This window comes from Fusarium phalaenopsidis (genome assembly GCF_050370095.1).
Source record: "Fusarium phalaenopsidis strain FUZ10S chromosome Unknown contig_32304, whole genome shotgun sequence".
In the NCBI taxonomy this organism is placed as follows: Eukaryota; Fungi; Ascomycota; class Sordariomycetes; order Hypocreales; family Nectriaceae; genus Fusarium; species Fusarium phalaenopsidis.
This window is the reverse complement of record NW_028145404.1, coordinates 3867857-3893629: the sequence shown is the minus strand read 5'-3', so window position 1 is coordinate 3893629 and position 25773 is coordinate 3867857. Positions and strand designations below refer to the sequence as shown.

Here is a 25773-nt window from a genome sequence, read left to right as displayed (position 1 = left end):
CCCACATAATCTTCCTAGCATCACTACGACGACGAGCAACGCCGCCTGGAATCTCAATTCGATACGATATTGGTCGACTCGTACAGCGAAAGACGTCTAAGAGGAGCCGAGATCTCAATTTCTCCAAGCAGCCTGCCATGTCATCTCCAGCCAACGTTAAGGACGAGCCGGTGGAGGAAACGGGCATCTCCAATGGAACAGCGCCGCCAGCACCGGAAGCTGATGCCAACATGGCTGATGCTGAAGACACCAAGAAGGATGTCAAGCAGCTCGAGGACTTGTTTGACGATGTGGATTCGGATGATGAGTTCCCTAGCTCTGCACCCCCGCAGGAGAGCTCTCAGGTTGCTTCAGGGCCAGCGTGAGCGCATCAATATTCTTAAACCCTGGCGAGGTAGACTAACTGTTGGCCAGTGATGTCATGTCCATGAGGGCTTCAGACCCAGAAGTCATGCGCAGTTTCTACCAGCGACTATTCCCCTGGCGATACCTTTTCCAGTGGCTCAACCACAGCCCTACCCCTACCAACGACTTTGGCAACCGAGAATTCGCCTTTACCCTTTCGAACGATGCCTACCTTCGATACCAGTCTTTCCCAACAGCCGACATGTATGTTATCTACTATCATTAAGACTTCTGCTCTAACTCTGTATCGGCAGGCTTCGCAAGGACGTCCTACGGCTGATGCCCTCACGTTTCGAAATCGGCCCCGTCTACACCACCAACCCCCGCGACCGCAAGACCCTCGTCAAGTCGTCCGGTTTCAAACCCCTCGCCAAGGAACTCTGCTTCGATATCGATTTGACAGACTACGACGATGTGCGAACGTGCTGCGACAAGGCCAACATCTGCAACAAGTGCTGGCAGTTCATGACCATGGCGATCAAGGTCCTTGACGCCGCGCTGCGGGAGGACTTTGGCTTCAAGCACATCATGTGGGTGTACTCGGGTCGAAGGGGTGCTCACGCTTGGGTGTGCGACAAGAAGGTTCGGAGCATGGATGATCAGAAGAGGAGGGCGATTGCGGGTTATCTCGAGGTGGTCAAGGGAGGTGCTCAGAGTGGGAAGAAGGTTAATGTGAGGAGGCCGTTACACCCTCACTTGGCGTAAGTCTGGCCTTGACCACTGGAAGAATGTCTACTAACACCTTTTAGGCGAAGTTTGGAGATTCTCAAGACTCACTTCCAAGAGGATGTCCTCGATGTGCAAGACCCTTGGGCTTCCACTGAACAGGCTGAGAAGTTACTACAACTCCTCCCCAACCAGAATCTCAACGAGTCTCTCCGAAGAAAGTGGGATGCTGCCCCTGGCCGTGCCTCGGCGTCAAAATGGGCCGACATTGATGCCGTGGCCAAGTCGGGCGCCAGCAAGAACCTCGACGCCAGGCAACTCCTGGAAGCCAAGCAGGACATTGTCCTGGAGTACACCTACCCTCGACTGGATATCGAAGTCAGCAAGAAGCTCAACCATTTGCTCAAGAGTCCCTTTGTCGTTCACCCCGGAACAGGCCGCGTTTGTGTACCCATCAACACCAAGAACCTCGAGGACTTTGATCCCCTAGGCGTACCTACGGTTCAGGGCCTCCTGGCAGAGATTGACGCTTGGAAGGGTGATGAGGATGAGGAGGCCAACAAAAGCACGGCGGATTGGGAAAAGACGAGCTTGAAGCCGTATATCGAGCAGTTTAGACACTTTGTCAATGGGCTAATGAAGGATGAGAAGGATGTCAAGGTCAAGCGGGAGCGCGAGGATACCAGTATGGAGTTTTGAGCAGATATGAACGGCTGGATGGACGTCATGACACTGTGCACATGCGGTAGACTTGGTGTTTATGTAAATTGGCTGGCGCACATGGTATAATATAGGCTCTATGGTTTTGAAACAGCTTCCTCGGTCTCTGCTTCAGGGACAGGCTCTTGAGCTTCACCCTCGCCCTCCTCGCCCTCATCTTCGTCCACCTCCCCTGAAGCACCCTCTTGCTGCCTCAGCTGTCCTCCCTTTCGCTTAGGGATAACACTAAGGAATGCGTCACCCCAGTTCTCGTACTCGAGCCACTTGAGCATGATCTCGACGACGTGGTTCGTCGCGAGCACCTGCCGGCTTGCCATCACCATGTACTGGCCGATGGGCAGCCGAGCGGTCCGGATGCCAAGCTGCCGCGCCCGCTTGTAGCACAAGCCCTTTTCGCGGTTCTTGTCGACGAGCCCGCCGATGACATAGCTCGTGTTGGGCTCAAGCCGCTCGAGCGTGTACGGAGAGTCGGAGGACAGGTACACAATGTCCTTGTACTCTTCTCGCGGCTCGGGCTCAGGGTCGGGCATGGGGAAAGGGTCCCTCTCGTCCCTCTCCCAGGGGACCTTTTCGTCAAGGCTCTTTTGCAGGGGGTCGATCATCTTGCCGCCGTTTTCCTGCATCTTCTTGCGTGCTGCCTCAGCGCAAGCAATGAAATCCCCTTCGAGGAAATCAATGCCCTTCCAGTTCTTGTGCTTGTCCTCCAGCACCTCATGGAAACGCGCAGCCAGCTTCCCGTTCCACCCAGAAACAAACATGTGCGTGCGGAAACGAGCATTCTTGTTCTCCGAGTACGACCTGGTGATCTGGCTCCCGAGCGACACGAGCTCCTTGTCCATCATGTACTGCTCAAAGTCGCAGTCAAAGATGAGCGAGACGGGGACGCTGACCGAGGGGGGCTTCTGGGTCTTCTGGGCGTCCGGGTCGATGCCCTGGGCGACGAGGGCGGCCTTTTCCTCGCGCTTGCGGACGCGGCGGGCCTGGCGGTTCTCTTTGCGCTTCTGCTTGCGGTCCTCCTTGCCGGCCTCCCATTCTTGCTGTTTCCTCAGGCGCTTGAGGGCGTTCTTGGACATGGGGGGAGCGTCATCTTCGGCTGGTCGCTTTTGGGGGAGGACTGAGGCTTCTGAGGGTGCAGCGGTCTTGGTCTCTTCGCTCACTTCTTTGACCTCTTGGTCCACGGGGGGCCTCTCTGTTGAATCTGTGTCCATGGCAGACATTTTACCTCCTCCTCCGGGTGAAAAAGGCCTGGGATACTGTTCAAGGCGAAGGTCGTCCAAAGGGTCCAGGTGAGTTTATAAAAGGGTGATCAAGCTTTCGTAAAGGAAATAAGCTCGAGTTGAGGAATCTGATGTTCTGGGTCTGCGAGGCCTGAAGTAGGCTCGGCAGCTTGAGTGACGTGTAAGAGCTTACAATCCTCTTATACAGGAGCTTTTCAAAGGCTGTAACTGTCGTATGTTGAAGTTCAGGGCGTTTCTTTCGAGGGAAAAACTTATGAAACGACTAAACAAAGTGATGGTCTTTCAAAGCATATATAAAGACCTTGATAAACGAGTCAGAAAACTCGATTAGAATTTAGCAAGAGACAAACTCAATGAGTCTGTCTTGACAGCGGATTTTTCTCACTGAGGTCGTTGATGGTGGGGCACTATCAGAGGTACGTACCGACCGGCCTCTGCAAATTCACTCCCTGACATCTGACCAATCATGGCAAGGCAATTGAATGACCAACATCACGTGTTTCAGTGGAGGCACTCTTGAATCCTCCAGACTTGGGAGCTCGGCTTCAACCTCAGGCCAAAGAACCAAAACAGCTCCCGCATCCCCTCAGCGACGCCAGCGACGCCAGCCAGAACCGCCATGGAGCACCCGAAGAGCGCGACTCCCCGGGCTCACTTCGAGCCCTCCACCGTCTTCAAGCCCTACGATGTCCTCGACGACACCGCCAAGGCCGGCCTCGTCGGCGGCGCCAGTGGTCTCTTCATCGCCTCGATCCGCAACGCCCTGGCAAAGACAAACGTCGGCGCCCTGAGCGTCTTTACCCGCGGCGCCCCCATCATTGGCCTCGCCAGTATGCATTCCACGTCTTGAGCTTGTCAATTGGTCCATCTGGGGTGCTAATTAGGTCGTCTAGCTGCCGCTCCCGCCGCCTACGTCTTCTTTTCCCGAACCGCCATGAACCTCCGCGAGGAGAACGATCCCTGGTCGGCCGGCTTTGGTGGTTTCATGATGGGTGCCGTCCTCGGTCTTCCCTGTACGGTCCCCGATATCCAATTCGCACGAGAAGTCACATCTGACATGCAGCAGCGAGGAGAATGCCCGTCGTCGTGGGCCTGGGTGCGTCCATTGGTGTTTTCCAGGGCATGTTCTACTACCTTGGCAACCGATACGACACCTTCAAGAAGGAGGACGATACTTTCGAGCGCAAGGAGACGGTCCGACGGACGACTCGATTGCCGCTTGAGCAGACCATCTCGGAGATTGGCGAGGGCCGAGGTAAGTCGCGCACAGCTATAGCCATGATTCCATTCTCACAGCAGCAGGTATCCAACCCCCCGGATACGACGAGCGGAGGGCAGAGCGCCTCAAGGAGAAGTACGGATTCGAGGTTAACCCTGTCAACGCGACTATTGCCGGTAGCCAATGAGCAAGGCAAGCGGGCGAGCGGGACGGAAGCGATTGTACATAACTCTTCTGGGCGAAGAAGAGGTGCTACACTAGAGAATTGGAGTTTTGTTTTGTTCCATGTGCGGCTCTGAGACTGTGCCTGCTCACGCTTGGACAAGACAGGTTGCTTCCAAGGTACGTTTACATATCCTGACACCCCCTTCAACATTACCATTCCCCTCCCTGCTATGATGATTCAAGGAGTCAGAGGCTGTTTATGATCTTAATGATTACAACACTCGTCAATATCTACATCCTGAGCACCCATACTTTCAATTAGTCGTTTGATTGCTGTCTTTGGCAGTTGCTGACCCAGTTCAGGTGTCTTTCTTGACTGTACACTCACAGCTACAAGAGTCTGAACTCTTGGATCATGGTATGTTCCATCTTAATTCTTTTCCATTTACATCCCCTTGTTATGATGATTCATGAGTCAGAGGCTGTTTATGAATTAATGATTCCAACGCTCACAATATCTACATCCTGATTACCTGTCCCCAACGCTTAATATGTTCTATCGTTATGGTTGTCTTTGTTGCTGACCAGAAAAGTTTGTCTAGTTTTCTATTTGCAGTCATAAACTGCCCCGATCTCGTGAATTGGTACGTATTAACTTGATTCCCAATTCCCTTTCACTCCCCCTTGTTCTATGATGATCTACCGAGTCAGAGGCTGTTTATGAATTTTAATGATTCCAACGCTCACAATATCTACATCCTGAGAATTCATTTCTTGTTCTATCCATTTACATCAGCAGCTCGTTGTAGTTCTTTGCTGACTTTGATGATAGCTTCAATATGTTTACTACCACATAAACCCTGTCTTGTCTGGAAACTCGATAATCTCCTTCCTATATGTTCCGCAACAACAACCAAAAGCATAGTCACTGGTGCACTCATATTCTAACATGTATTCCATCATATTATATGCAAGAATCAACTTGCCCGTCTCTATCCTGTACTGGGTATCTAGCCCTCCCTTTCCAAGCCTATTTTGTTTTCATGACACATGTGTAACCAAAACCAGCGCCGTGTTGTGTTGTTCCGAATCATATACAACCTATTCCTCTGTCCAATAATGACCATTAAAGACTTGTCCATTTTCTGTATGTCCAAGAAATGAGGAGTGGTCAAATCTTGACCATCTTGAAGCCGACCTGCACATAGCGAGCAGCGACAAACGCAACACAGCCAATGAGCATAGCAACTCCGCAAAACAGCTGCAGACCCAAATAGTCGCCATTCTGGGCCGAGACGATAGCACCACCGATAGGGCTACCCGTCAGAGCACCGAAGGACTGGAGGGCGAAAGCAGCACCGACACGTGTGCCAATCTGACGAATGTCGGAGATCTGAGCGATGAGTGTGGGCGCCAAACTGATGTAACCACCCGAAGAGAAGCCAAAGATGATGGCAAAGACGAGGATGCCGGCCGTGTCCTTGACGGGGATCCAGATGCAGAGACAGAAGAGGCCCGAGATGAGGGTGATGAAGATCATGACGTTGTATCGACCAAGCTTGTCGGCGATGATGCCGGGAATGATACGACCCAGGATGCTAACATTGAGTTAGTAAAGGCTTACGGCTGGTGAACCTCAGGACAACTCACCTCACAGCGTTCAGGATAGGCAGCAGGTAGGGGATCAGGGTCGGAGACATTCCCGCAGCCTCAGCCTGGAGAAGGACATAGTTGAAAGGGAGGAACATGCCCCACATGAAGAAGAAGAATCCAATGACGGTAATGGCCATGCGAGGCTCTCGAAGACCATTGATGTACTCCATAAAGACGAATGGCTTCGGGCGAGGCGGCAGACGGGACTTGACAGTGAGGCACGAGATGCCAAGCAGGAAGAGGAACATGAAGGCCATGGTGCGCATCATCCAGGGGAATCCAACCTCCTTGATCATCTTGTCCATCATGATGGGCAGGACGACACCACCGAGGGACGAGCCAGAAACCATGATGCCAAAGGCGGCGGCACGACGACGGAAGAACCAAGTGACGAGGGACGACATGCTGGCGTTGAAGACGGCGCTGGAGCCGATGGCGGCCACGATGGACTGCGAGAGAAAGATTTGGTAGTACGATGTCGAGAGGGACACCATCATAAGGCCGAAGACGTAGGCTACGGTGCCAAGGTAGAGGAGGTACTTGGGGCCGTAGACATCAAAGAGCCGACCGAACTGAAGGAGTTAACAAGATATAAGAGTAAGGGGAGAGGAGGACGTACAATGGCACCACAAAAGATCATGAAAAAGACCTCGACTGATAGAATCCAGCTCACGGTAGAGCTATTGTACCCCCTGAGAGGACCAGAAAGGTAATACTTTTGAAAGACACCAACACAGTTGATAAGTCCAAACGTGCAAAACAACGAACACCACCCTCCAAAGACGACAAGCCAAGCTTCTAGTCCGCCATCCGGGAAGTCGGCCGGTGCCATGCCGGGAGGCGGACCTGGAGGAGCTGGCTGGGCCTTTTCGATGTCGGCCTCGGCCGCGTTGGAGGGCTCTGGGTGGACGTTTGCGTTGGCGTCGTCATTTTGGGAGGGGATGATTTGGAGGGATGTGCTGGCGTAGGGTTGGGGGTCTGGCTTTTCCGTGTTTTTGACAGAGGCTTTTTCGTTGACCGTCTCGGAGGACGATGAGATTGTTGAGCCAGGCATGGCTGCTGTTCTTATAAGGGGAGGAAGTCAATGTGTAGTTGGAGGAGCTGAATTTGGTTGTGTTTGTTGTTTATAATCCGATTAGTCTGGCAGAGGTCAACTCGTGATGCCAGTGATGGTGTAGATGAGATGAGACGGTATGAGATCAACACACCATCAAACCTTGAAGAGGCGAAACAAAGATATATATCAACAATTCACAATCCAATCCAGCTCCTCTCGGTCTCGCGCACCTTACGCGAGGACCCAGGCCGACCCCCAGGATCGACGCCGTGGAGCCGGGGGTGGGAAGTGGGTGCGTGTGGACTCCCATCTCCCGCTCGGCTCGGTCAGAAGTTAACTCCAAGGGCCGGGGAATTGTCTCCTGGCCTCTCTCCACCCCCCGTCTATGGCTCGATCGGGTTTACTTGATGAAGCGATGGGTGTAATTCCGCTTCATGGCTTCGGGTTTAAGGACGTGGTGTGTTTAAAGCCCGGGGAGAAGAGTAGATACGTGATCAGGTACAGAGATGCAGGTCTTTATTAGCGAATTAATACAGACAAATCATAGAAAACAGAGCAAACAGACACTGGAGCTGGAGCTCATCACCACCAAATACACCCCAGAAAATCCTCTGTAGGGCTGAAAACAACTCTCGGCTCCAACAGCAAAGAGCGAAAGGCCGAGTCGCGAAGAAGGAAACTAGGCCAGAAACGTGTGAAGATCAACCAATAGAAGGCCTCACGCAAAGAGATGCTCCATTGCATAATCTCTGAAGCTTACAAAACAATAAAAACCACGCTTGTCTTTCTTTTTGATACGGAGAGTCGGTCATGAACGTGGTAGGTACGTATCCGTGTTCCGGGTAAAATAGCCCGCTCGGATCCGAGTGGGGAACGTCAATACGCCGAATGCTTCAAAGGCCATCCTCACTACCTACCTATTGCAGATTCTCTTCTCTCACTTGCAGATTCATAATTTCGGCAACTTTTCATCCTCTTGGAGACTTTTCTTCTTATCCTGGGGTGGGTAATATACCAAGTAATCTCATCAGCTGCAGCTGCATCAACCAGGATCCCCAAAACTGCAATACAGGCCATTTACCCTATTCCACAAGTCATCATGACCGTTTGATATTGATACACACGCAATGGGCTTATTCTCTATGAATTGGTAATGGTACATGTCAGATGATATCAAAGGCCTTGCTTGTATGCCTGCCTCCTTTCTCGTACCCTCAATATCACTTGTTACTTTTCTACTCTCTCTTCCTCTCATCGGATAAACTCCTTGAGGTCCTTGTCATCCTCAAACTTGACCTTGCCGTCCTTCTCAGCTGGTGTAACATGAATACCTGTTACCTCACCCTCCTTGGCAGACTCGACAGAAGAAGTCTTGGACGTAGATCCGTCTGACAGCTTCGGCTTGTTGGTCAGCTCCAACGCCTGCGCAAGCACACCGGCAGGAGCATCAGCAATCTCATCCACCTGTCTATTGGTGAGCACGTCAGAGGCGCGCACACCTCGGCTCGACATGAGGATCCGGCTCGGCCCGTGGAACTGCAGAAACAGCCGGTCGCCCCAGATGGTCCTCCGAGTCGCCGTGCGCAAGCTGTAGAGTGCCCGTGCCAAGAACTTGTAAGCCTCCGAGCTGCGGACAGTCTTCATCCACTCGGCTTCCGGGATCCACCTCGACAGCGAGGGGACCTGGATCCTCAGGCTGTTGCTCTTGAACCGGAAAGGCTGCGGGGGATGTCTTCCCACCGTGTAGGCGACGACACTGCCGGGATGCGCCACAAACTCCTCGCCCTCCTTCAAAGTGAGCTCGTAGATCTGTCCCGGCGCTGACAGAGCGGCGAGTCCTCGTCCGGTCAGATGGGTGTTGCCCCAATGCGCCAGCGTGAGTCCGGTCTGGAGGCGCGCAGAGGGAGAGAGTGTGTGTCCGGTCCAGGCGAGCAGCGCATTCCGCTGAGAAACCATCCAGTCTGTCGTTCCATCGAGGTGAAGGACCGTAAAAGTGGTCGTGGGCGACTTGGTTGCGATCAATGCCGTGATGGGCGTCGTAGCCGAAATGCGCTGATAAAGGAACGGGACTCCGAGGAAGGCTCGTGTGGCGGGATTCAGAATTGACAGCGTGGATTGAGCCTGGGGATAATTAGCAGCCATTCTATCCTCTTCCCGGGAGGTAATTGCCTACACTATCAGGCTTGCCGGCGACAGCAACCAGTGTGCCCCTCCGAGTGTACAACTTCTGCGACGCCGACAGCGTCACCGACAGCAGCGAGTATGGAGCGCCGAGGACCTCGAATCGAGCATCTGCAGCCGATTCCGGTTAGAAATTTTACTGCATAGTACCTCAATGGCGTGGCATACCGGCGGGATCCCTCGTCTCCAGAGCTCCGAAAGCATCAGCGCCGGCCTTGGGCGTCTCGGTGCTTGGGGCGGCGCTGATCTGGATCGCCCGGCATTGGGTGCAGACGTACGACGGCGGTGGCAGCGTCGGCCGCAGGAGTCGCAGGCCGCGCGCCGTCCTTAGCAGCGGCAATTGGCCTCGCATTGTGGTGGGATATGAGCTCACAAGAGCTGGGTATATCTCATGTGAAGCATATCCCATGTCCAACTCTGAATGATGCTAGCGGCTTTTCCCGCGTCACGTGCCTCGTTGTCGTGCCAACCGTAGTGTATATTGCAAGCGAGGTTGCTACCCCAGCATGTCAACGCTGACCGCAACGGACGTGCGAAGGATCCTAGCAATAGCAATCTTCACTAATCTTCCCATGCGGCCAGATCCGTAGGCTGACAACCGCCCATCTCAAAACAAGCTCTGCTTCTTCCTTGCTTCCTTATACCACCTTACGCTATCACCCACCCGCACCCGTCCCTGTCGACCAATCCATCCGAAGCCATGAGTGTCCGCGTTGTAGCCAGGATACGGCCGCTGCTCGAGAAGGAGCTCGAGAAGGAGATCATTGTCAGGGCAGACAGCGCGGAGCCTGGCGCGCCAAACACCATCGTCAAGATCCCCAACCCAAAGAATAATGGTGAGGAGTTCTCGTTCGCCTTCAATGGCGTCTACGACCAGAACGTCAACCAGGAGGGTCTGTTTACTGCCGAAGGTGCGCTCTAAAAAGTTCCACAGTTTGTTTTTGCTTGTATCGTGTCGTGTGTTGACTTGAGCAGTGGCGCCACACCTCAAGTCCCTTTTCCAAGGCTACGATGTCACGATATTCGCCTACGGTGTCACCGGAACGGGAAAGACGCACACGATGCGAGGCGGTCTGAAGCTGGCCGACCGAGGGGTGATTCCCCGGCTGCTCAGCAATGTGTTCAGGAGAGGCAAGAAGATCATGAAGGACTCACAGGGTGAGACAACCGTCCAGGTTGCCCTGTCGTACTACGAGATCTACAACGACAAGGTCTACGACCTCCTCGAGCCTCCTGAGAAGCGGACTCCTACTGGGCTGCCGCTGCGAGCCGAGGCCAATGGCAGGACGGTTGTTGTCGGTCTGTCGGAGCGAGCATGCGAGGACCTCAAGGACTTTGAGAAGATGTACATCGAGGCCAACAACAACCGCGTCACGGCAGCCACCAAGCTCAATGCCCACAGCAGTCGCAGCCACGCCATTCTCCGCGTCAAGCTGACCCAGACGACTGGAGACATGGTTCGGGAGAGCACTGCGTCGGCCATTGACTTGGCTGGATCTGAGGACAACCGTCGCACTGACAATGGAAAGGAGAGACTGGTGGAATCTGCTGCCATCAACAAGAGTCTCTTCGTCCTGAGCCAGTGTATTGATGCCATCGGCCGCGGTGACCGAAGAATTCCGTACCGGGAGTCCAAGATGACGCGCATCTTATCCTTGGGCCAGAACAATGGCATCACAGTCATGATTCTGAACCTCGCTCCTCTCCGAAGCTACCACCTCGATACCCTCAGCAGTCTCAACGTCAGCTCCCGCGCGAAGCGTATCGAAGTCCGAGAGATTGAGAACGAGATTGTCTACAAGCAAGTTCCTAGGACGAACTCCAACTTGTCTGGCTCCAATGTTCAGCGTCAGCCGTTGCGACCTCTTGCCAACGTCCACAACGTTCACAATGGCAATATCGCTAACAAGGCCGCCGAAGCTAACAAGGCTGCTGAGGCCAACAAGCCCGTCAAGGCCTTTAGCGTCTACACGGACAAGACGAAGCCGGCACCTGCCACTCGCCCTCTGGTGAGCTCCAACCTGACTCGCCGAACCAACCCAACCAAGAGACCCTCTGAGAATGAGACTCTCGTAAGGCCCAGTAAGATCTCAAGGCCAACAGCCCCAGCATCCATTACGGTGTCTGCGGCTCAGATCGAGGCCATGGTTGAGAAGAAGGTCAGCGAGATCCTCGCCGCGCGTGTGGCGGCTGAGAAGGATGCTCACCCGCCACCTTCAGTCCAGCCTGAGATTAGCGAGGCGGTTCAGAAGCGTCTGGAGGCTTTGGAGAGGCGAATTGACAGCGAGGAGTGGCGGGATGACGCCAAGTCGGATGGACTGAGGTTCCTGCTGGCTGCTCGGCAGCACAAGGAACGGGGTGAGGACGCGGCCGCCCTGAAGATGTACGAGATGGCTCTGCCCTTCTTCCCAGGACAGGCAAAGCTCATCAGCAAGATTGAGAGGCTACGGACGCGGTTGAATGGTGGTGCTCACTCGGGTTCTGAGCATCGAGAGTCTCCCCGCAGGAAGCGAAGACCCGTCTACGATGATGCCGATGGCGACTATGAAACCGCCGAGGCAGATGTGGACGAGGAGGAGGGTGCCCGTACCAAGTCCAAGTCTCGCAAGCTCAAGGTGAAGGCTCTGAACACAAAGTCCCTCCTCTCTGGTGACGATGAGGGCCCTGCGTCTCCTCGCACGCAGCAGCTCCTTGACATTGTCAACTCGCGCGATCTCACTCAGATCCGAAGCCTCGTCGGCTTCGGTGCCAAGAAGGCCCGTGACCTGGTAGACTACCTCGACCTGGTGGATGGAGATGAGGCCGGTGGCCGGATCGAGAGTCTTGCACAGCTAAGGACGGTGCCAGGCATGGGAAGCCGGACTGTCGAGAGGGCGTACGAGGGATTGGTGGCTTAGGCGTGGTGCGGCGTCTAGCGGATGGATTGATGCGTCTGGTTTGATACCGTATACCCTGTTCGGTTGGACTGGTGCATTGGAAAGCGAGCGGCATGCATGGCAGGGCGTTTTGAGGAGTTTTGCTTGTTGAGATTGATTTTGTATACTGTGTGGTTGCATGACGGCTGTTGCATGCAGCCGTCGATATAGGTGTTTAATGCTTTATTCGGATTCCCATTTAAAAGGTCGCACCTCGTGAATGTATCGGAATGAATTCCCTGTAAATCGTAGAAACCTGTGTAACTTGTATCTTGACTATGCAGGATTGACAGCTCATCATCTGTGATCCATGGCTTGGCATCCATGCTATAGGGTTGGAGGATGAGCTCACCAATGACTTGCATACAAAAGACAACAAAGACTGCGGACCGTTATTTTTAGCTCCCATGACTGCCGAGAAGGATGAAAAAGTCGCCGATGACTTGTCTGTGTGTGGAGTGATGAAGTGAGATTTTTCCCCGTTGTCTCGTGTGTCGTGATCATGTTTTCTTTTGCTGACCCGAGAGATGCAAGGCAGGATGAGATCGTCACTCGGACCCACGCAATCTTGAACAAACCTCACGTGGTGAGCTACCTAATTACTTGAGCTTGTTTAGGTTTGCTTCTTTGTGTCAAAGCGAAGGAGGCTCGAGTTCTCGAAGTATTATATAGAAATAGTTTTAATCTTAAAAGATGCAGTAATATTGCTTAATTTATAACAAGCTGCTTGTTTTACACATCCATTCATCTCCACAGAGAAACTCAAAGGCACAAAGAAGTCAGCTTAAAAAATGATAAACCCAAGCTCCGGTGAAGGCTGAAGTTACTTGCTTGCAGTATCCTTCTGGGTGTCTTCGGACCAAGCTGGACACGACTGGTAGGTACGTCATGTACACTGACGACGCATGTCTGCCCTGGATCACAAGTGACTTTGACTTTCACTTCACACCCACCACAACGCACTGGGTGGCTGGATCCCGGATATTGTACTGTAAACAAGGCTCGGGTCCAACGGTCAGTGGCGTTGATCAGACGGGACAAGACCACACCGTTGGAGAAATCTCGATGGAATCTCGTATCGGCGACAACCACGAATTTGACTTTATCGTTGACGGGGAAATCATGTATAACCGTACTGTCAAGCACGTCATACCTCTACGACCCAGACGCATCACATCACTTCAGTGACAGCACATATCCGTAAAAACAAGGTTGAACATGATGGTTCTTGTAATTCATTGGGTGGAAATGTCCACACACAGCCAAAGTCCATTCCTCATGAACCCCAACCCGAACCCCCGCCTGCATGTGCATTTTTGATGCTATGTACAGGTTTGCAGCAGCGCCCGACAGTTGCCCATCAGCTCTAAGATAGATAGATACACAAGCCATGCTGTTTCCCTACATCCATGGGGAAACTGAGCAAGAATGGTATGGTAGGTAGGTAGAATAAGACAAAGATAAAAAACAACGCCCACAAGGAAAATTAGGTAGGTTCGGTGATACCGTCGGCACGTCCAACTGTAAAGCTCTGCTGTTCCTCTTCCGAATGTCCAGCAAGTTGCCTCATCAGAGTGCTCAGCTGGAGGAGGGAGAAGCAGGCGGGACTGGGGGGAAAAGTGGTAACCAAGAAGTGTTAAGTCGTTAAAAAGACCAGCTGAAACGTTTCTGCTGATCCAAAAAGTGGTAAAAATGGTTTCTCAAGACCAAAGACGTCGACGACTCTCCTGTCGCCGTCAAGAAGCCTCAAAAATGGGGGTATCCGTCAAGTTCCATCCGTCCATCTCATCTCGTGTCGCGTCCATGCTCACGCTTTTGTTGCGCCTTCCATGCTACGCCTGCGCCTGAATCACGCCCAAGCTCCTCATCGTTTGCTTTGCGCCAGATCCCGTCAGTCGTACAGAGAGGGTTGCATGAATTTGATGATATGTTTTTTTGTGGTTTCTTTTCTTTTTTTTCATCTTTATTGTCCGTGACTCGTTCATCGGATCATGCTGCTCCTTCGCTCTTGGATGCTGGGCATCTCCTTGTTGAAGGATGATCCGCCAAAGTGTGGGATGGAGCTGAAGCGGTTTAGACGCTTGCGCTCAGCGCTCGTCGGCTGCGGTTGCTGCTGTGGCGCTTGGAACTCCGAAGGGAAGTGGCCGCCCTCGAGGGTGCCAGTGGTGGGCGTGGATGAGGAGCTGTTGCCGGCCTTGTCGCCGTGGAGAGCGTCCATGTTGGAGGATCCCGACGAGGAGCCAGTGCTGTTGGGAGTCTGGTAAACGTACTCTCCGTCAACGTAGACAGCGTTGGAGACGAAGGTGGAACGTCGGTGACGGCGGCGGGTGTAGCGTTGCTCCAGACGGAAGAGCTCCAGCTTGGCCTGGATCTTGTCCATAAGACTCTTGCCCATTGTTGCGGTTGGTTTGAAAAGGTTTAAGTTGTAGAGGTTGAGTTCAATGTCGAGAGAGAGCCCGTGTTAATGACTGGGCGACTGTTTCAAGATATCGGATATCTCGGTCAAGACGTGCGCGTCGAGGGAGGTTGGGGGGATCGTCGCTGAGGAATATGTGGAGATTAGAGGCCAAGTACCGCAGACCAAGTCAATGCCGTGCAGTGCTGTGCGTGCGTTTCGTGTCGATTTCTTTGCAGGTATGTTTCGTCTCGGGACAGGTGTCTTGAATTGTCTTGTCTTGACCTTGTCCGGAAAGGGGGCGGGCCGGTTTTGAGCTGATGGATGCTTTCGCGTTGATGAGACCGCTTTGACTGGCTTTTGTTTTGTTGCGTTGCGACAGGCGACTTGTTGTTGGTGATTGGTTGGCTGGGAGGGTGCAGTATTAAAAGGAAAGTATGGGGAGGACGTCGTGAGCAAAAGGAAGCAAATCGCCTGGAATGTTGTTTCCTTGTCGAGGTCCAAGAAGTAGATCAGATCAAATGAATGAGTGGACGGGAGTGGGCGACGGGGGGTAGAAGAAGGGTTGCGAGGAGAGAGAGTGAGAGGTCGAGACGAGAGGGAGGAAGTGGAATGGATGATAAGACGTGCTGGGGCAAGGCAAGCCAGTGCAGGGCATGGAAGGCAGGGGGCCAGGGGGTCAGTGACCTACCGAGTGCAGCAGCAGGTTAGGGGGTATGGGGCCCGGGGGGCAACTGGAGAGGAGACGGTCCAGGTCCCGTCCATCCATCTTCAGGCTCTTCAGGCGCTACAGACAACTCCTGCTAGCCTCTCTCCGCGTCCGCGGCCGCGAGGTTGGCTTCTTGGGTCGGCGCCGGGGAGGAGGGCATGAGGCCAAGCAGGGGGAGACCCGGAAGGTGGGTTCGGGTGGGATCCTCGATGGGTTATGGGGGCCGCTGACTGGGCCTTGAGAGGCTAGGCTGGGTCTTCTCATCCATGGGGTGTCATGGGTGCCATGCGAGTCGAGCTGCAGGACGTTCCATGCGTTGAGTCGAGCAGCCGCTGAGAGGCTCGGGATTTCTGCAACCAAAACGTTGGACCCGCCCCTTGAGGATGCGTCCTTCGTGGGCAGAGGAAGAGTGCGTGCGTGGAAGATGCAACCTACATAGGGATGGAAGCCGTGGTGAGGCTGGGAGGAACCTGGGCCCGGAGTAGTGGATGTCGGGGTATTGGACCAGAGGGGAAAGGGCAAGGAAGGCCTGAAGGTCTAGAAGAGGCTTGCCCAGCATTGGTGCAAAGACGGGATGGAATCAATCACCAGAGTGCAAGCATACAACAGTCAGAGCTCGCTACCGAGTATACGAGTCTATTGCTATAATTACAACCGTCAGCCCTCTCTGACAATGCCACGCTGCAAAACCTGCACTCAGCAGACAGAATAATTAAAATAAAATAAAGCCTGCATTGCCTCGCGCGCGCGTGTCCAAGCTCACTCTCGTTCGTTCGTCCCATCTGTCAAGGATCCATCCTCCTCTGGTCAACTCGTAATCGCTGAGAAGCTTTTCCCACTCTCCACAGCTCACGAAAGCGTGGCGACCACGGGCCGTATTCGGGATAGCGCCCACCTAACGCTACCCACCGGCCGGCGCAAGCTGGAGCCATCCCTGAGGCCCAGCGCCCGGAAGCGCTAATTGGGACGCCGCCATGTTTTGGCGTTGGCGGGTTGACGCAGGGGGCACACCAACTGAAAAGTTCCAAGGTTCCATCTCCCATGGAGTCTGCGGAAGGGTCTGTCGGTTCCTGGAAAGAGGAATGGACAGCGGGAGGAGGGCTTCCACGCGAGAGAGAGAAAAAAGACCACATGGTTGCGGCGAGTCAGTACCCACAGAAGCCTCCATCTGTATGGTGATCCCCCGTCAGCGGATGAGATGAGACGATGGTTTGTCTGCTGCCAGAAATAATTCACGAGATGTGTCGTGTCGTGTCGTGGCTGTGGCTGCTGCTGTCGAGTCAATATGAGATTTTAGATGGATCAATGAGGATTTGTCTTCCATCTGCCACACAGTCTCATTACGTCAGGCGAGAGCTGTCAAAGTCTGAACACGAAGCAATGCTATTTACGTTCCAGCTTGATCATGGTTACCAAGCAAATGTCTTCAACAGTCAAGTTTCTTCCTCCCCCTCTTTACCCCTTGAACGCACAGACACTCAGGCCTTCCACCGTAGAGGAATCTCATCCTCAGGGAATAATGGATGATGCTGGTAGCTTTCCCCTCTGGCCCCCGGGGCCCCTTGTCCCACCAGCGGCCAGCGCATGGTTCATCGCACATGCTGCATCGGGTATGGCCTCACTTGCGTGCTGCAACCATGGCTCATGCTCTTGCAGAGAGACCCTTTCCCTTTCCAGAGTCAGGCGATCCCAGCCTCCCACGTGCAACACTGACCATCTTTCCCCTCTTTCGAATCTCGAGTAAGTTATCCGATCCCTCTGTGTCTGTCCATGACATTAGCCTACCGAGAGAGGAGCCTTGCAGCCTTGGCTGTTTTGCCAGAAGACGGCCGGCTTCCATAACGGGGTCAAGCCATGAGCTAGCATGACTGACGGATGCCATTGCTTTAAACTCTGTTTCTCGCTCTACGGACCGTCTACTCTCTGACTATTTCCGAAGGGGGCAACGGTGCGCTGCAGATGAGCTGCCTGTCACTCACAAGATCTTCTTTGTGGCTGGCCTGGATACCGCTCGCTCCCTGCAGTGCGAGTCAGGTCATCGGCTGAGAGATCGCCAGGCACGGACTTGGACCCGCTCGTCCTCCGTCCACTAACGACTCGAACCGAACCTGCTTCTGGCTAATAAAGACTATCGCCTGTTAGCTTCTCTTCAGCACATGTTGGACGCGCTATCGCGTTGAGCTCATTAACCAGGGCTGCCCATCACCATCACAATTCGCGAATCCAAAGGCGATGCATTGATTGCACTCAGATGCTGGGCCAACAAGCCGTCATAGAGCTAGCGGCACGGCTACTGGCCTGACACGTCCGCGCGGACGCCGTCTTTAATTGCTGCAAGTACAAATGCAAATGCATCCGTACCTGCTTGTCACGTTTCTCAATGCCGATCTGACCCTGATGCCCAATATGTTATGTCGTCAAACAGATCAACTGGCCGAGTCGTAGTGTCACATGAGACGATGCAGACAACGTCCTTCGTCCCTTCCCAATTTGTCCCGTGCCTGCATCGGCACTGCATTCACGTGAGATCCATGTGAGATATGAGATCCAACGACTCTGGGCAGGCACAATGAATGGATGCCCAGACTTGTTCACCTCATTGTTGATATCTCCATGATTCCATTTCAGTCCGTCCTCTACAACCTTGCCAAGCGTTTCGGGACGAGAACTGCCGCTAGCCAAGAAAGGCACAAATATGTCGTCCTCTTGATCCTACTGTACTTCATCATCTCTCCCTGTACCTTGGATCACGGCTCCCCTTTGATGTGCACCATTTCCGTGCTCCAACAGGCGAGCCCTTTACCGTCCCGGGATGCCAAAAGGACCCCGTTCCGTTGACTACCGAATCTCCGTGAGTGTCGCTATCCAGGTTGCACAGATTTGAGATTGTAACGGCATCGTTCTCGGCTCGTCATTGTAGGCGGCTTGCTACATTGAGCGGCAAGGCTCAAGGAGTCGTTTGCGTCGCACGCCTATGAACCGACAACGGCAAGCCGGATGCCTTGATTTATATCAAACTGAGTTTGCTAAATAACCCGACGGCCTCTCGCTGTTTCTTGATCCACTGCTCGGATAGACCTGCCCAAGGGATCTCCGGGAAATCAAATTGAATCGGGGAAAACAACGCTGTAGTCGGCTATTCTCTTTCTCTCCTCGATGGAAAACACATAGGGTCACTATGCTACCCCTGACAAGATGCAAGTGCATCATGCACATTGTGAGAGGACGGTAACAAGACCCAAAACTGTCTCACAAGAGCCTCAAACTCGTACACAGCTTAACCGTACCCAGCAAAATTGCACGGATGTCTCTTGCCGTCCTGCTAACCGGACACGCGTTGTACCATTTACGATGCAGTTCTCCGGGACTTATCCGCGTTGATCAATCCTCCGGGGATGCACCAAATCTAAGTATCCGGGACAGGACAGATGACCTACATAAAAGACGCGAGCCCCTATGGCAATGTTGACTGATCATCTCATCGACAATTGCTGGCTACCATGAAGTCTTCTATCCTGCTGCAGGCGTTCTTTGCCGCCTCAGCTGTTGTCAATGCCTACAGACTTCCAGGACCTGCCCCTGACCCCAATGCAACCGGCCGAGTGAGGACTGGTGGAACTCAGAAGTTCATCGTTGAAGTTGAACCGGTATTTCATTCCATCCTTCTGGTCAAGTTGAAGCTCACACTGCCAGCATCGAGGCCTCTCCACATTGACGCACCAATTTCTATCGAAAGCTGGCCCAGGAAGGCCTGCTTTCAAGGAGTTCGAGTGTAGTGATGTCTTTAGCGGTATGGTAATCGAGACTGATTCTGACAATGTCGACTCTTTGCGCCAGATGGAGGGAGTTGTGAACGTGTGGGCTGCCCGTACAATGCAAAGACCCCGAGTCGAGAAGTCAACCTATGGTCCGTCCAAACTCAGGAAAAACTACACGGTCCACTATTCAACGGGTGTCGATAAACTCCATGCTGCTGGCATACGAGGCAAAGGTGCCACTGTCGCAATAATCGACACTGGCATCGACTACACACACAAAGCGGTATGGCACTTCTCACCTTCGTCCCTCGTATGCCATGTGCTGATAAGCCCTAGCTTGGGGGTTGTTTTGGCCCTGGATGCAAGATCAGGGGAGGCTATGACTTGGTCGGAGCTGATTGTAAGTTTGGAGGTGGACTGAGTTTTTGTCAATAGATGCTGATGCTTTTATTAGGGGACACTCATAACCAGAAGAAGTATCCGAAAGTGCCCGACACCGATCCCATGGACTATGAAGGTCATGGAACTCATGTAGCTGGCATCATCGCTGCTGACAATGAGTGGTAAGCTTCAGTTTGCTATCGACGCAAATGACGAGCATTTGGTCATACTGATTCTTTTCATAGGCTCACTGGAGTTGCTCCTGATGCTGAGATTCTTATCTACAAAGTCTTCTCTGACGTGAATCTCCTTTCCGGCGGCAATGTTGAGCCTGTGACTGACCTGTTGTAGGACCCTTGGGAGACGGACGAGGAGACAATCATGCAGGCCTTGTGTGACGCCTACAGTGCTGGTGTGAGTTTTGTTTGGTCTCAGCCGAGTGCTTCGCTGACAAGTTTCAAGGCCGATATTATTACTTCAAGCATTGGAAAGCCCAACGGCTGGAGTGACAACCCATGGGCTGTGCTGGCAAGCCGGCTGGTGGACAAGGGCATCGTCGTGGTAGCCTCAGCTGGAAACGAAGGAGAAATTGGCCCTTTTTACGCTAGTAGCGGAGCTACGGGTCATGGTGTTCTCGCCGTTGCAGCTGCTAATGTTTCAACTCAGCCAAACAGCAACCGAAGTGGTGACGACTATGGGCCGGTACCTGTTTACTTTACGACATGGGGACCGACCAATGAGCTCCTCATCAAGCCTGACATTACTGCCCCGGGCTTCACGATTGTGAGCACAGTGTTGGACCAGAGCTATGATGAGTTGAGTGGAACATCCATGGCGGCACCATACATCGCCGGACTTGCGGCCTTATACATCGGCGAGTATGGTGGCCGTGAGTTTCATGGAGCAGGCTTCGCCAAGATGCTCCATGATCGCATCGCTTCGAGTGGAAGCAGCCTCCCTTTCGTCAACAACCGTCTGATCCCCAAGTTCAGGGCATCGCCATTCCAAGTCGGCACCGGACTGGTTGATGCATGGAAGGTTCTACACTACGACACTCAACTCGATTATGAACCATTTGCGCTCAGGGATACTGAACTGTTCAAGCCCCGATGGACCTTCAACATTACCAATAACGACAAGAAGGGACACAGGTATACGTTCAAACTGGAGCCGCAAGCTGGGTTCAACATTCTTGACAGAGACTATGGGATTGCGCTTCTCTATGCTGTCGAGCCTCGCAATATTGTACCGCCAGTGAGGCTTCCTCATGCGGTCTTTGTCGAGCCTGGCGAGACGAGAGAGTTGAGGTAACTACTGAGACCAACGACTAGGCGCATGTTCTGACAATATCTAGTGTATCTTTTGCGCTCCCTGACGTCGACGATGATTACCTTCCTTTGTATAGCGGCAAAGTCTGCATTACGTCTGATCACGGAGAGAAGCTGTCTATTCCGTATGGAGGTTTGTTTTTGGCTGACCTGACCTGACTGAGCTGGACTGACCAACTTGTTTGAATAGGGGCGGCATACGACACTGAAAAGGCCTTTGATAACATGTTTATCAGAGAGCCCTTCATTACAGACATGGATAGAGACTGGGCGTATGTTTATTCCCCTCTGCTGCCTTACTTTGCTGATGAAAGCTCGCTAGGTGGTCATTTAATATTGACAAGAACCCGAATGATTTTGTCGAGCTGGGAGCCAGGCTCTCATACGCCTGCGACAACCTTCGCTGGGATGTATGTATCTTGAGAGACCTCGTACCGTGGTGGTACTAATACAAGTCTAGATATTTGAAAGGGATTGGTCAGAGTCTTTCTGGCACTATCCGCCAGTGGTTGGTGAGCGTGGATATGTCGGTTCCGCGACGACGATGCGCGACGCTGAGCAGTTCTGGTTCTATGACCCTGATGTCAACGACCCAGACGACACAGTCGCGTTCCCTCTACGACGTGAGCCCCGAGGATTCCGTATCTTCTGGTGGTTTGGTAAGCTTGCCAACGGGACACGCATTGCCCCTGGAAACTACACGTGAGTGAAGCTTCTATCTCCCCACGACCCGTGGATCGACCAAGGCGATGGGCTAACGAGTGATGAAGGATGCGGTTCGCAGCTCTGAGGCCATACGGAAACCCCAACATCTCGGACCACTGGGACATCATGTATAGAGAGGTGGATAACATACAGGTGCTGCCATACAATGGCACGAGCAACTCGACCCAGATCTATCGACGACCTAGACGCTATGACACTGCGGATTTGAGCTTGGAGAAGTATTGATGCTCAGCGGAGTGAAGGCAGGGAAGGAGGCTGGAAAAGTCTAGTATTCGCATTAATATTTGATCATTCTCTCATTCTCACTGATGTCATGAGTCTAGTAATCGAGTGAAAGGTTCATCATATCATATATATGTATATATTTCATGTCAGCAACTCCTTTCTAAACCTTGGAGCCCGCTTGCGAGAAGCGATTGAAACCGTCGTTAAAACCGATTTTGCACACCTTGAGCAGCCCCTAGCTGACTCTTGAAACCTAAACTCCATGATGCCTATGAGCCCCCAACCAAAACGCCTGAAATCAGACATGTTGTTCGTTACCATGTATTCTTGAAACACACCATATATTTCCCCCGTCTATGCCCACTTGCCGAGGAGGCTCATCACCACCAGACCAGCGACCAAGCCAGTGAAGGCAAGGACGGTGGTGAGGATGTCGGCATCAGCAAGCTCAGCCTTCTGGCCGTGGTTGCCCGTCATCCAGTCGGCAGCCCACATCTCAACGAGGCCGACCCAGACAAGGATACCAGCAGAGAGGGCGTCGAGGGTGCCAATGGCGATGATAGTAGACTTGTCGTTTCCATTGAACTGCTGCAAAACACCAATGCCAATGGCCATTCCAATGGGGGTGGTAAAGGCGAAGAGGGCAGCAAGACCAAGCTTCTTCCTTAGAGTGAGACCAGTAGGAGGAGCGACTTCTTCGCAAGAGGTGGTTTCGGCAGGGCAGGGAGCTTTGTCCGAGTCCTGAGCGGAAGAAGTCTCCTGAGAGGGACGAGCGGTGGTGACGACCTGGGCATCGGCTGCTGTTCCGATGGTGGCAATACGGCTTCCAAGGGCAATGCCTTCAAACATTTGGTGGAAGAGAATGACGATGAAGAGGGTGATGAAGTACTCGTCACCAGACACAACGAGGGTCAAACCAATCACTAGAGCTTGTTAGTCGGCATGTCAAATGTTTGGGATGACGAACAACTTACAAAGAGAGTGGAAGATGATACCAGCCTCCATGACAAGGATGCTGAGCACTTCGGTCGAGAGAAAGGCACTCTTCCTCTCAGTCGGCGAGAGTGCAGCTGACGCCTTGGCCTTGGCGAGGACGACGCGATGGCCAATGTACTCAACGAGGAAAGATAGGAACAGACCGGCCATTACAATGGCGGAAGTGGTGGCCTCGTAGCCGAGCTCGCCGATACACTCATTGCTGAACATGAGGAACGCGTGAGTGAAGAGCTAGAGTCAGGTTAGTTCTCTGTTTACAAGCCAATCAACGAGGTGAAGCAACTTACGTGGACAAAGGCAGTCGAGATGATGATGCCGGTGCCAAACTGCTTCAGGACAATGAGCACCAGGTTGAGCTTGGTGGGCATCATCTTGTGCAGCAGGATAGGACCAAAGACACCAATGGCGCTCGTGGCAAGGATGACAAAGAGCAGACCAACACGCAGGCCAATGTTGTAGTCTCTCTGGCGAGGCTGGCATGAAGATGAGGACGAAGAGGAAGATCCAGCTTCGCTAGACTCGGATTCACTGTGGCTGCCGCCTGTACAGTGCCTGGAAGGAGTTGTTAGCCATGTCGAGGATCAAATGTTCGAGTTGACTTACTCAACGCCAGCATGGAAATGGCAGTGCTCGTTTTCGTCAGCCTCGGCGGTCTCTTCCTCCTCATGGTCATGACCCTCGGTCTCTTCGTGCTCATGGCCCTCTTCTTCGGTGTGCTCATGACCTTCCTCCTCATGATCATGGTCCTCTTCAGACTCGGCACCCTCGGCCTGGACAGCGACATCTTCTCCATCAGAGTCTACGCAGTACCTATGGGAACAAGGATTAGTATAGTCCAATAGGATGACACGCTTAGACGCTTACATTTCAGAGCCATGGCTATGGCAGTCTGTGTACTTGGAGGGGACATCCGTTGTAGCGGTGACCTTGATGTCTACGAGGTACTCTGTCTCACCAGCGAAGCAGTAACTCCACGAGTAATGTTAGTTCCTAGTCAGACTGAGGTACTATGTCTAAGAGCAGGGAGACCTACAGATCAGATGCATGGAGATGACAGCTGGTAATGGCAGTGACCTTAGACTCGCTTGCAGTTGTCGTAGGGGCACTGGTGGCTCTGGGGGCCAGGTTGGCAGCGGCAGATGCTGCAGTAGAGACGAGGATGCCCCATTTGGCGAGGGACGACATGGGAGTGTACATGTCGTAGGTGAGGAAGTGCCAAAGAGGTTCTCAGTAGACGAGACGAGATAGGATCCGGCCACAAGGGGGTGAGAAGCGAAAGACGCGTGGAAGGAATGGACGAGCCAACTGAAGAAGCAATAATTAAGCTTAATTCTGCTGCAGCAAGGTTGCGTAGCGTGTGGTTGCGTATGCGGACGAGTTGCAGAGTGAAGGCGGCGGCTCCTATGGGACGAAGAACTTGAAACGGCTTCTAGATGCGTTAGGGTTGAAGGATCTGGTCTGGCCGGCAAGCAAGATCCGAGAGAGCGAGCAGGGCCTGGTGGTTGGAGGATCTGGAAGGGAAAGGAGGCCAAAAGGGTTGTCGAGCCGTCCTGGGCGAGCAGGTGGTTTTGAGGAAGACGGAGAGAGAGGGAAAAGAGACATTGTCTCAGACTTTTCTTTCAGTGAGGGTCATCTCATTGCCAATAGCCCAAACGCGCGAGAAGAGTGGATAGTGGTGCCAAGCCGGGGGGGTGGTTAGAAGGCTGTGAGGCGTTGTTGAGGACCTTGATGGCCTCGAGCGTGGCCTACGGATGGGCCTGCGCACCGTAGGCACCCTGAGCATGTCCGTGGATCGTGGTGGGCGGGCGGGAGGTTTCCTTTCTGGGCAAGACCGGCCTCCGTGTGAGGACCTTGATGGACAGAAGAAACCCTGTCGCCAAGACGCTTGCGAGGACGCTGACCAAGAAGAGCCTCTGTAATCCAAGCATTCTCCCACGGCGTGCTCATTGTCTTTCAAGGATTAAGCATGTTTCCCGCTCTCCCGCTCTGCTAGTTTCTTTGTGTCGTAATATCTCGTCGGTCGTATCTCTTGTTGTGAGGCACATCTTTGTGCTTAAAATGGCGCGTGCCCATACCCATGGACTCTTTATCCTCGAACAAGGGGTAGCTGTTGATAAGGAACTCCAGCTACTGTCAGCAGAACCTCGAGTCTAACCCCACATGGCATATGCCAAAAACAAGGTTAAAAAGATGCCGTCTTTGTGTGTGTGCGGCGTCGATCGAAGGCGGTCGCGCTAGACATCGTCTGAACGGCATAGTTCGAGGATGAGAGTCTATCCTCCCACTCGAGAGTGATTCATGCAGCGTGGGATGCCAGCTAAACCACTCGTTAGAACATATCCACTCACGGACAAAGGGCAAAGTATCGTAGAAGCATACGAGATTCCCCATCCCCCATATCATCTCGTCCCATCCCATCCTGTCCCCTACATCCTTGCCCAGGCATGTTGATGACATCGGAGAAATGTCGGTGCTCCAGGAAAAAAGACTCGAATCTCACGGGCCGTCGGACGCTAGTCAAATGAGATCTCGATGTCCTGTACGTATCCCGCGCGGAGAGTCGTGGCTGGCTGACGAGGGAGAGGCTGATGATAGTTGAGGATGATTTTGCCTTCTACTGGGCGCCATGATCCAGAGTCGAATATTTCTGTGTTTCATTGCACATCTTCATTCCTGGCATCAGCCTCATTTGTACCAAGTCGCAACTTTATTTCTGGCATTGTTCAACGTTTTTTGCTTTGTTTCCTTCGACGGGCGCATGATGGCTTGAGGAGACGGTCAGGAGGCTGAGTGCTGTGTCCTCAAGTAATATCATCAATTCATCATGGAATGATGACATGGAAATGTTCTTACAAGAGTGTTGACGACGATGCAGCCTCGCAAGCCTCCCGATGGCTTGCATCTTGAGGGGGTACAAGACTGTCAGGTGATCCCGCGGCAGTTTTATGCAGATATCACAATTTATGCAGTTCATGCACAAATCCGTTAGCGTATTTTCGCGTCAGGACTTTAATTGAGAGACGCCAAAAACGCGTC

General features: G+C 53.0%; 9 protein-coding genes across 9 annotated transcripts; 4 read left to right on the top strand and 5 right to left on the bottom strand.

Moving 5' to 3' along the window:
• Positions 1-137: 137 nt before the first annotated feature.
• LRP88_10473 (DNA primase subunit PRI1) lies at positions 138-1770 on the top strand (the record flags this gene model as incomplete). Its single annotated transcript, XM_083246931.1, has 4 exons — positions 138-361; positions 415-609; positions 660-1106; positions 1155-1770. 4 exons carry the CDS (start codon positions 138-140, stop codon positions 1768-1770), a joined length of 1482 nt encoding a protein of 493 aa, XP_083098044.1.
• Positions 1771-1868: 98 nt separating this feature from the next.
• Positions 1869-2999, bottom strand: LRP88_10472 (tRNA (guanine(9)-N(1))-methyltransferase; the record flags this gene model as incomplete). Its single annotated transcript, XM_083246930.1, has 1 exon — positions 1869-2999. The coding sequence occupies one exon, from the start codon at positions 2997-2999 to the stop codon at positions 1869-1871; it is 1131 nt and encodes a 376-aa protein (XP_083098043.1).
• Positions 3000-3648: 649 nt separating this feature from the next.
• LRP88_10471 (uncharacterized protein) lies at positions 3649-4435 on the top strand (the record flags this gene model as incomplete). Its single annotated transcript, XM_083246929.1, has 4 exons — positions 3649-3859; positions 3923-4042; positions 4096-4284; positions 4332-4435. 4 exons carry the CDS (start codon positions 3649-3651, stop codon positions 4433-4435), a joined length of 624 nt encoding a protein of 207 aa, XP_083098042.1.
• Positions 4436-5584: 1149 nt separating this feature from the next.
• LRP88_10470 (major facilitator superfamily domain-containing protein) lies at positions 5585-7120 on the bottom strand (the record flags this gene model as incomplete). Its single annotated transcript, XM_083246928.1, has 3 exons — positions 5585-6011; positions 6064-6638; positions 6686-7120. 3 exons carry the CDS (start codon positions 7118-7120, stop codon positions 5585-5587), a joined length of 1437 nt encoding a protein of 478 aa, XP_083098041.1.
• A 1254-nt stretch (positions 7121-8374) lies between these two features.
• Positions 8375-9656, bottom strand: LRP88_10469 (mitochondrial biogenesis AIM24-domain-containing protein; the record flags this gene model as incomplete). Its single annotated transcript, XM_083246927.1, has 3 exons — positions 8375-9244; positions 9297-9415; positions 9473-9656. The coding sequence occupies 3 exons, from the start codon at positions 9654-9656 to the stop codon at positions 8375-8377; spliced, it is 1173 nt and encodes a 390-aa protein (XP_083098040.1).
• Positions 9657-10004: 348 nt separating this feature from the next.
• On the top strand, positions 10005-12201 carry LRP88_10468 (P-loop containing nucleoside triphosphate hydrolase protein; the record flags this gene model as incomplete). Its single annotated transcript, XM_083246926.1, has 3 exons — positions 10005-10215; positions 10277-10909; positions 10985-12201. 3 exons carry the CDS (start codon positions 10005-10007, stop codon positions 12199-12201), a joined length of 2061 nt encoding a protein of 686 aa, XP_083098039.1.
• Positions 12202-14200: 1999 nt separating this feature from the next.
• On the bottom strand, positions 14201-14614 carry LRP88_10467 (uncharacterized protein; the record flags this gene model as incomplete). The annotated part of the gene is made up of 1 exon (XM_083246925.1): positions 14201-14614. The coding sequence occupies one exon, from the start codon at positions 14612-14614 to the stop codon at positions 14201-14203; it is 414 nt and encodes a 137-aa protein (XP_083098038.1).
• A 4209-nt stretch (positions 14615-18823) lies between these two features.
• LRP88_10466 (peptidase S8/S53 domain-containing protein) lies at positions 18824-21741 on the top strand (the record flags this gene model as incomplete). The annotated part of the gene is made up of 12 exons (XM_083246924.1): positions 18824-18961; positions 19017-19364; positions 19418-19481; positions 19536-19644; positions 19708-19762; positions 19814-19876; positions 19925-20769; positions 20817-20923; positions 20981-21062; positions 21113-21200; positions 21251-21492; positions 21561-21741. The coding sequence occupies 12 exons, from the start codon at positions 18824-18826 to the stop codon at positions 21739-21741; spliced, it is 2322 nt and encodes a 773-aa protein (XP_083098037.1).
• A 354-nt stretch (positions 21742-22095) lies between these two features.
• On the bottom strand, positions 22096-23934 carry LRP88_10465 (uncharacterized protein; the record flags this gene model as incomplete). Its single annotated transcript, XM_083246923.1, has 7 exons — positions 22096-22664; positions 22716-22968; positions 23025-23289; positions 23341-23414; positions 23514-23547; positions 23602-23706; positions 23771-23934. 7 exons carry the CDS (start codon positions 23932-23934, stop codon positions 22096-22098), a joined length of 1464 nt encoding a protein of 487 aa, XP_083098036.1.
• Positions 23935-25773: the final 1839 nt, after the last annotated feature.